We start from the raw sequence: 10,154 nt of genomic DNA on the forward strand, positions 1-10,154 counted from the left end.
CGAATGCTGGGAGAAAACTCACCAATAATCCATCTACTATGAAGTAAAACCTTGATGGTGAATGAATGCAAGATCTTAACACACTATGAAAGTTTACGCCTCTAAATTCTCTCTTGCTTTATCTTAAAACCCTAAGAGCACACATGATGAGCAATTACGTACAAGCTAAGAGGCTATTTTCTCTCAATAATCTCTCGTCAATCATGACCTAATATGAAAAAACATGAGTATATATATATTGCATGCAAGACGTAATTAATAAGAATCTTAAGCTACGGGCGTAGATATATAAACCATGAAATAAAATCTGCAAAAACAGATCAAGCACGTGCTCGAACTTGGGCTTTGCACATGCCTTAGTCTTAACCCCTGCGCGCAAGACGACCTCATGCTGCACACGGCAGGGGCTCCTTTAGGCTTCAAGCTCCTCGCTTTTGTTCTTGCAGAAACATTGTTCAAGTTGTGCGCGTGCATATTCTCCTTCGTGTGCAACACCCTCTCTTCCATGCCCTTTTGTTCATGCCTTTAACCATTATCTACACTTCTCAAACCCAATAATATTATCTCCACACCCCATATACCCAAATTTGTGCACCAAGGGCTCATGAATAACATCACCTACACAAAAAATATGCACCCATACTTTTAGATCATGCGCAAAGATTAGAGATGTAATTGGGTTATTGTTTATGCTAATTTTCGTTAGGTGGGATTGAATATCAAAATCTAGCCTACGAATCAACTAAATAAAATCGGAAGCAAGTAATAACGAGAGCAATAAAACGACACAAGGAATTGTTGACGCGGAAAACCCAATGAAGGTAAAAACCGCGGGTAGAATGAGGATCTACCAAACTTTCACTATGGCAAAAATGTATCACTTGCGTACAATAGGCGTGTTTAGCTTAAGAGTTACTAGGTTGCAATGTCCCGATATTCGTAGGTGTCCCCCCCTTTATATACAAACGTCCCAATTCTCAATTGCAGCCGTTGCTTTGGAGATAGAATTCCCATCCTTGATTCCCGGAATTCAGTTAATGAAATATACTCTCTGCTTTGATTTTCAACGGACTGGAGAAGGATGAATGAGACCAAGTCTTCTAGCTTATCTTCTTGCGGAAAAATAGGAATGCTGGTAAGCAGCTTCGTCCTTCGTCCTTGACGAAGAGTCGTCGTCGCCTGACCTCGCTCTGACTGTCGTTGACTTACATATATGAATTTCTACCCATAACAATTTGCCCCTAATTGCTAAATGTGAATTGCCACATACACGTTTGGCAATTAAAAAATAAACAAACAACAAAAGCATAAAAGAAACAAGGAAAATCAAAGAATACAAACAAACGTGGGTTTACTTGGGGGCGTTTCCGTCATTTCGTGTGGAAGCACATTTTCCTATGAGCAGTTACTCCCTTCTCCACTTTCTCACTCTAACCGTCGCTTCCCTGCCTTAATTACTGCAGCACGCTTCCTCCTTCCCCAAATTTCTACACCATTTCTTCTTCTTTTCTTTGCTTTTTCTTTCTCTTTGGCACAGAATTCTTCCGGTGGTAGCGTGCGGCGGCGATTCAGAGCTTTCAGGTGTCTTCGTTTGTCAGGTAATTTCTTCAACTTACTTTCTTTGTTTGTTAATTTCTTGGGCGAAATGTCGAGCAAAATCCCCAAAACTAGAACTAGGTTTTCCCTTCGTATTGTTGAAAAAAGAGAGACGGTTCCTCCGCAGACCAAATCGATGGTCCAATCAAGGTCACCCATGGCGCCGGATATGAGAAACGATTTTATCAAGATGGCGGGTTTTCCCGACACAACCTTTGCACACATTCCGGGCCCTGGTCAGACAGTGAACGATTGCCCGAAAGGTTTCGTGGTGTTCTATAGGTATCCATTTGAACAGACGGGGATCACATATCCTTTCCCGCCTTTAGTGAGGTCATTTTTGGAGGTTTTAGGTATCAGTCCGGGTCAATTGATGCCTTCGGGTTGGAGAATTATTTCTCTGATTGCAGAAAAGACCAAAGATTGGGAGGAACCTTTCACATTGTCGGACTTAGCTATAGGATATGGGATGAAAATGGGGGAAGATGGGTTCGTCAGTTTGACCAAGAAAGGGAGTAGGTTAGTTTTGAACACGGACGTGAATGATAGGGGATGGAAGAAGTGGTTTCTTTTTGTAAAGAGAGTATCCCTGGGTGTCGAAGGCTCATGGTTGACGGAAGGTTGGCCGTTGAAGGGTAAGTGTTTATTTTTCGATCGTCGTTTGTTAAGTTTGAATTAGCTAAATTGGTTGATCTTGGCTTTATTTTTACAGAATTGGATCTTGGGTTTTCGGAATCGTCGGAGACATCATCGGCGAACGTGAAGAAGTTCCTCTCCCTTAGTCTTTCAGTCAGGACCTTCGCGAAGAAGAAGAAGACGACGTCTGCGCGGCCGTCGCAGGAACAAGGGACGCCGAAGAATACTTCTCAACGGGTCGAAGACTCAGAAGAGACGATGTCAACTCGTAAGTTCTACATCGTCTTTTGGCTTTTGCTTTGTATTTTTTGCATCTTGACCCGTGTATTCATTTGCGGTGTTTCGTGATTTTGGCAGAATCTGCTGCCCCAGATGCTCGTCGAGGACGAAGCTTGTCTCAACAAGAGGCCGACCTGCGCATGAGGAGGAAGCGGGGTCTTCCTCCCGCAGATCAGCAGCCAATTGCCGCACCTGAGAAGGTGGAGACGGTGTCGACTCCAGTCTCTCAGAGGACTGTCGACGACCAGGGGACTATAACTTTGTCGCCGTCTCCTCCTCCTAAGCACCAAAAGACTGACGATGAGCCTCCGGTGCCAGACATCATGGCGCGCTTCCCTGCCAACTTTCTGGAGATACGAAAGGGCGATCAACACTCTCTCTTTCCTGCCTTGAATCAACTGCTCTTCCCTAAGTCTAGGGAGCTTTTGGCTGGGACTTCTGCATTGGATCTAGCTTCTGAAGCAGCGTCGGCTCATCTCTATGTAAGTTCATTGTGGTTTTGTTTTGTTTGGTTTGTTAAATCGAAGAATTTCCAGTTGATGACTTGGGATGTGTTTGGACAGTGTTTGCAAAATTCGCTGGTGTTAAGGGACAGGGTGATTGGTTTGGCTAAGGAGATGAAGAGGTTAGACAGTGCTGCCAAAAATGCTGAGGATCAGCGAAGGACTGCTGTCAATGCCTTTCAAAGGACGAAAAGGGAGCTGGACGACGTTACCAAGAAGGTAGACGCTTTGGAGAGCCAAGTGTCAAATCTGCAAAAGAAGGCTGAGGAGGAAGCTAACCAGTTGAGGGGGCAGTTGAAGGAACAAGCCAAGAGTTTGGAGGATAAGGTCGGGGTCATTGCTGCTAAGGAAGAGGCTCTAACGAAGGTGAATGAGGATCTGACGACCGTCCAGAAGGAGCTGGAGGACGCCTTGGACGACTACGCAGAGCTGGAGATAAAGCTGAAGGCGAAGCTCATGAAGCAGTTTCTGGATGGGAAGGCTTCAGAGTGGCGTCCCCAGGAGGTGATCGACCGTTTTCTGGCTAACGGTGGTGATCTCAAGGAGCTAGAAGAGGATACGGCAGTGGCGTTGACTGCTGACTCTGGCCCCGGGCCTTCCATCGTCGTTCCTCCACCAGCTGCTGTGGACGAGGCTCAGCTTCCTATCGTTGGGGGCCAACCTGGTACTGACGTGGATCAACTTCTGGAAGGTGCAGAGGAGTTGCAGGTCGAAGGTGTCGACGACAATGCTTCAATCGACGACATCGTCAAGGGGGTCGTCAACGATCTCCCCGTCGACGGAGCTGATGCTTGAGGGCCATAGTCTGTGATGGTTTTATTTTTCTGTGCTGTATGAACTTTTATTTCTTATGTTTTGCAAACAATGTTACTTTGTCGTTGTGTTTTGTTCCACTTGAGGGCAAGTGGCTTTTGAACTTTCTTGTATGCAGGATACTCAGTGCATCTTGCTTTTGTGTGCTAAGTATTTCTTTGTTTTCTGTGACTTTGTTTTTCGTTCATCCTGTGCTCTGTAAAATAAGAGATTTTGACTAACAGTTTTTCAAAATATAAGTATGTAAAAAGACGTTTAAAATATTGACATGTCAGGAATTTATAAGAAACTTTGGAAAAATTCAGCTTTTATTAATCATATTTTACAACTGCTGGTCATGCCTTGTCGATATCGTTGTGTGACTTAGGCCTTTCGTTGCGATGTTTGCCAATGCCCCTTGCGTCCCAGCGTCGACGCTGAACACTGAAGTCTAGTTCGGTTGTTCAGGTATCGGGTGTTTGGCGTCGGACGTTATGGTCAGATTTGCCCCGGGTTTTCGTTGTATTACGGTTGTCGGCAGTTTAATCATCGTCGAACGGTTATTGTTGTTTTGCTTTTGCTTTACTTCGTCGTCGTTCTGCAAAACCAACATGGTTAGAGTACCGTTGGCCGTTGGCGTGGCCAACGGCCCTCCGATGCTTAAGTCAGTACACTTAATCATAGAAAGTTCGAATGAACAAAATGAATTTGAGAATTTGTTAGCGTGTTACCTCTTTGTCAACGAAATATTTTGACGATCATTAAAAGTAATACTTCCTGAGATGGGTTGCATTCCAACTCCTTGGGATGGGGTTACCTTGTTGGTCCGTCAGTCGATAAGCACCGTTGCCGACGACTTGTGTGATCTCATATGGCCCTTCCCATGGAGGGGCTAACTTACCGTCTGCTGGGTTCTTTGTGTTCTGGAACGCCTTTCTGAGTACCCAGTCACCTAGCTGGAACGTCTTGGCTTTGACATTCTTGTTGAAGCTTCTAGCGACGATCTGTTTTTGTGCTGCCATTCTGATTAGGGTTGTTTCTCTTAGTTCTTCGGTTGCGTCCAGGCTGTCTTCCATCTCTTCCTGGTTTCTTTCTTCCGTCATGAGGCCGAACCTTGACGTTGGGAATTCGGCTTCTACTGGGAGGACGGCTTCGCATCCATAGACGAGGGAAAAGGGTGTTTGCCCCGTTACCTCTCTTGGCGTCGTTCGGTTGGCCCACAGGACTGCTGGGAGTTCGTCGGCCCACTTGCCTTTAGCTGCTTTTAGTCTTTTCTTTATGGCTTCCATGATGACTTTGTTGCTAGACTCAGCTTGTCCGTTGGCTTGTGGGTACCTAGGTGTGGATGTTCTCAACTCTATGCGGAACTTCTGTAAAAAAGAACGAGTTTTGTCGCTAATAAATTGCGACCCGTTATCGCAGACGATTACTGACGGGATCCCAAACCTGCAGATAATGTTAGTCCATATAAACGCAATAACTTCCTTGTCTGTAACCTGTTTCAAAGCAACTGCTTCGATCCATTTAGAAAAATAATCAGTTAGTGCTAGCATATAGACTCTCTGTCCTGGTGCCGCAGGGAGCTTCCCGACGATGTCCATTCCCCATCTCATGAAAGGCCATGGCGTCAACGTTTGATGCAGTGGTTCTGAAGGCTTGTGAATGGTGTTGGCGAACCGTTGACAGCTGTCGCACTTGGTTACGTATTGCATTGCGTCTTCGTGGAGCGTCGGCCAGAAGTATCCTTGTCTTTTTGCAATTTTGGCTAGTCTCCTTCCCCCGACATGGCTACTGCATATTCCGTCGTGCAAATGGCTGAGGATGGGCCGTTGTTCATGTTTTTGGATACATCTTTGGGATAGTCCTGACGCGGATTTGTGGAATAGAACTCCGTCGTCCATGTGGTATCTAGAGGCTTTGTATTTAAGCTTTCGGGATTCTGTTTTGTCATTGGGAAGGATATCTTTGGTTAAGTAGTCTATGATAGGTTTGGTCCAATCGTCGTCTTGGGCGATTGCGTCGACGGGTAAAATTTCTTTAGTTGCGACGGAGGGTTTTTGTAGGTGGACTAAGGGGATGTTCGTGAAGGTAGTCTTTTTGAGGGCGGAGGCTAGGTTTGCAAGTGCGTCTGCTTGGGCGTTTTGGTCTCTTGGGACTTGTGAGATGGTGAATGGATCGAAGTGTTTGGCTTTTTCTTTGGCTATTTTGAGGTATGCCGTCATTTTGGAATCTTTTGCTGCGAAGTCACCTGTCATCTGGCTGACGATCAGAAGGGAATCACTGTATACGTTTAGGGCTGTTGCCCCTAGGTCCTTAGCGACAATCATTCCTGCAATCAAAGCTTCGTATTCTGCTTCATTGTTAGTTGCTTTAAAATCACAAGATATAGACCTTACTATCATGTCCCCTTGTGGCGACTTTAGCACCAATCCCAGGCCAGCTCCTCGTTGGTTGGACGAACCGTCGACAAATAGGATCCATTTGCTATTTCTTTGTACGTTGTTGATTTCCTCTACCTCCTTGTCGGCGATGGCCTGTAAGTCGGGGCTGAAGTCAGCCACAAATCTGCTAGGGCCTGCGATTTTATCGCCTTTCTGGGTTGGTACTCGATGTCCATTGTGCTCAGGTTAATGCTCCATTTGCCTAGTCGACCTGTTAAATCTGGTTTTCTCAAAACAGACTTAAGTGGGTAGTTAGTCATCACCACTACGTGGTGGGTTTCAAAATAATGCCTGAGTTTTTTCACGGCAGTAATTAGAGCAAGAGCCAATTTCTCTAGGGATGTGTATCTTACCTCGGCTGGGAGCAGTGTCTTACTTACGTAATAAACTGGGAGCTGCCCAGCCTCGTCTTCTTCCCTCGTTAGAACTGCGCTGACGGCTACAGCACTGACGGCAATGTAAAGCTGCAAGGTTTCGTTAGTTTTTGGTTTCGACAGGAGAGGTGGCGTCATTAAGTACTTCTTTAATTCTTGTAATGCTTTTTCATGATCGTCAGTCCATTCAAAACCTTTATTTTTCCTTAAAACATTATAGAAAAGATGACATTTGTCTGACGATCGTGAAATAAAACGATTTAATGCTGCCACTCGTCCCGTCAGTTTTTGGGTTTCTTTAACATTTCGGGGGGATTGAATATTTATTAAGGCCCTGACCTGGTCGGGGCTAGCTTCAATTCCCCTTTGTGTTACTACATAGCCCAAAAATTTACCAGCAGATACTCCAAACGAACATTTAGTGGGGTTTAGTTTCATACCGTACTTACGCAATACCTCAAAGGTTTGACGAAGATGCCCGACGTGGTCTTCTGACTTCTTTGACTTCACCAGCATGTCGTCGATGTATACCTCCATCGTGTCCCCTAGTTGGTCCTTGAACATTCTGTTGACTAGCCTCTGGTACGTCGAACCTGCATTTTTTAGTCCAAAAGGCATAACTTTATAACAATATATACCTTTATCAGTCATGAAGGCCGTCTTCTCTTGATCGTCTGGATGCATTAGGATTTGATTGTATCCGGAGTAGGCGTCCATGAATGTTAGGAGTTCGTGACCGGCCGTAGCGTCGACCATGGCGTCGATATGCGGGAGCGGGAACGGATCTTTGGGGCACGCCTTGTTCAGGTCGGTGAAGTCGATGCATACTCTCCACTTGCCATTCTTTTTGCTGACGACTACCACATTCGCGAGCCAGTCTGGGTATTTGACCTCCCTGATTTTCCCGGTGTCGATCAGCTGCTGCACTTCGTCGTTGATGATTTTATTTCGTTCGGGAGCGAACTTTCGACGCTTCTGCTTGACAGGCTTGTGACTTGGATCGACGTTCAACTTGTGCGAAATGATGCTTGGGTCTATTCCAGTCATATCTTCATGAGACCAGGCGAAACAGTCTTTACTCTCTCGGAGAAAGGCTAGGAGGGTTTGCTTTAGTTCAGGTGCTAGGTTGGCTCCGACACGGACGGTTTGGTTTGGCTTTTCAGGGTCTAATGGTGCTTCGTCAATTTCGAGGTCACTTGGATTGTCTGGTGTCGGACCATGCTGTAATTGCTAGGCAGTTCTCATGGTAGGTTTTAGGGTCGTTTTGTAGCAGTGTTTGGCTTCACGGGGTTCTCCCTTTATTTCTTGGACTCCCCATGGGGTTGGGAATTTGATTGACTGGTGGTAAGTTGAGGGGATGGCTTTCAGTCGATGGATCCATGGTCTGCCCATTATGGCATTGTAGGCTGAGGGACAGTCGACGATGTTGAACTTTGTTTGAGGGTTTAGGCCTCCTGCATAGGTGGGTAAGGTTATGTCTCCGAGAGTCGACATGCTTTCGCCGTTGAAGCCGACCAAAGTCGTTGACCTTCTGGTGATGTCGCTATCTTTCAACCCCATGACTTCCATAGTGCTCCGGAACAGGACATTTGCGGAACTGCCTCCGTCGACCAACACCCTTCGAAGCAGACAATTCCCGACGATCAGCAAAATTACCAAAGAATCTTCATGCTCTCGGTTGATGTTGTTGATGTCGTCGTCGTCGAACGTGATTGCCATCGCTTCCAATTCTTTTTCCTGGGGATCTTTGATTTCTTCCGGGACATCTGCATTATCTATGGTAGACTTTGCGATCCTTTTGGCTGCAGAATAGGTTAGTCCACAAATATCTGAACCACCAGTAATAACGTTAACTGTTACCTTGGTTTCGGGTGGTTTTGGAGGGCCATCCGTCACATTTCCTGGCTTCGGGCGACCTGCATCGGCGCTCTTTTTCCTTCCCAGCAAATGCTTGAGGTTACCTCTCTTCAGCTGGAAGGCGACCTCTCTACGCAGGGCGTAGCAATCCTCCGTCTTATGGCCATGATCGCTGTGGAATTCGCACCACTTGCTCATATCCTTTTCCGATTCGGGTTTGTTGCTCTTCATCGGCCAGCGCACTTTGTTGCCTAAGGGCTCCAGCTCTTTGACGACCGCTACTATGTTGACGTCGAATCCATACTCCGATATTTCGGGGTATTGAGGGGCGTCGAGGACCTGTTCTACCTGCACAGCATTGACAGAGCGTGATCTACCTGATGCCTCGTAGGGCTAGCGTCGCCATGATCCTCTTGAGTTGCTTGGAGCTTTGCGGTCGGACGGGCTTATGGCATTCGGATAGGAGTTGCGGTTGGCGATATCTTCGTCGAAGCGCATCTGGGCCACGGCTCTTGTCCTGACTTCTTCAAAAGTTGAGCAGGGGTACTTGACCATATCTTTGTACAGATCTGAATCGGTATGCAATCCCCGGAGGAAGGCTTCGATGGCAGTCCTGTTATCGACGTTCTTGATCGACACCTTCTCTTTATTGAATCTGGACCAATAGGTTCTGACGCTCTCTCTGGGCCCTTGGACGATCCGGTACAGGTCACTGGTTTGCTTGTCGAATTGCCTGCTGCTTTCAAAATGGGAATAAAATTTGTTAACTAACATAGCAAAACTGGTTATACTACCTGGTTCGAGTTTGCCGAGCCATTTGAGGGCGGGACCGGTCAGCGTCGCGCCGAATGATTTGCACATGCATGCTTCCCGGCAATCGAACGGGATCGAGGCCTGCCACATCCGCTGCTTGTAATACTCCACATGCTGCTCCGGGCATGTCGTCCCATCATAGAGTGACGTAAACGTCGGAAGCGACACTCTTCTTGGAATCCGGGTGACAGGCTAAAGTCGTATCCCCTAATCAAAAGTAATTACCTAAGTCCTCTAACTAAAGTAGATAGGGAAGTAGGGTCGAATCCTCAGGGAAACTGGTCTTTCTACTCCTAATTAATTAATTTAATCTAAATTATTAAGGTAACCAATGTTGTTGTAATTAAAGAGTATACTACGGAGAATATGAGTAGGGAAAATAAAGTAGGGAGAAATTAAATATTAAAAGGTCTAGGGCATAGGTTCACCAATAAACAATATTCCAGGGTAAAATATAATAATCAATGCATCAATGCATCAATTAACCAGATTATAAAGGGCTTTCGCTACGTATTACAATCACAGAATTAATCTACCGGTATTAAATCTCATCTCTCGAATCTCGACTTAACCATTTATAGATTAACCTGCCTATTAAATCTAGACCTAAACATCAATTCTCATCTCTCGAATCTCGAATCAATATTGTCAAACTCATGCATAAAAGATCAGGCCTAATCTAGTCACAGAGCATTAAATCAATCAATAGGAAATCAATTAAGCATTGATAATTAACAACAATAAATTACCCCTTCATATTATTCATGGATCCCCACAAACCCTAGAAAGAGAACTACTCAAGCATAATTAAATCCAAACTAATCAAAGCAATAAAAGAGGACATGATAGAAGAAAGAAAATAA

The 10,154-nt window shown here is 45.6% G+C and overlaps 1 protein-coding gene across 1 annotated transcript; it reads right to left on the reverse strand.

Annotated features, from left to right (window-relative positions):
• Positions 1-7,851: 7,851 nt before the first annotated feature.
• LOC145604249 (uncharacterized) lies at positions 7,852-8,709 on the reverse strand. Its single transcript, XM_081660184.1, has one exon. The coding sequence runs from the start codon at positions 8,707-8,709 to the stop codon at positions 7,852-7,854; it is 858 nt and encodes a 285-aa protein (XP_081516310.1).
• Between the last annotated feature and the right edge of the window lie 1,445 nt (positions 8,710-10,154).

This window comes from Chenopodium album, chromosome 22, assembly GCF_948465745.1.
Source record: "Chenopodium album chromosome 22, dcCheAlbu1.1, whole genome shotgun sequence".
Lineage (NCBI taxonomy): Eukaryota > Viridiplantae > Streptophyta > Magnoliopsida > Caryophyllales > Amaranthaceae > Chenopodium > Chenopodium album.

Excerpts from the sequence above, each read along its gene's own strand:
- LOC145604249 (XM_081660184.1), bottom strand. The coding sequence starts at position 8,709 with ATGAAGAGCAACAAACCCGAATCGGAAAAGGATATGAGCAAGTGGTGC.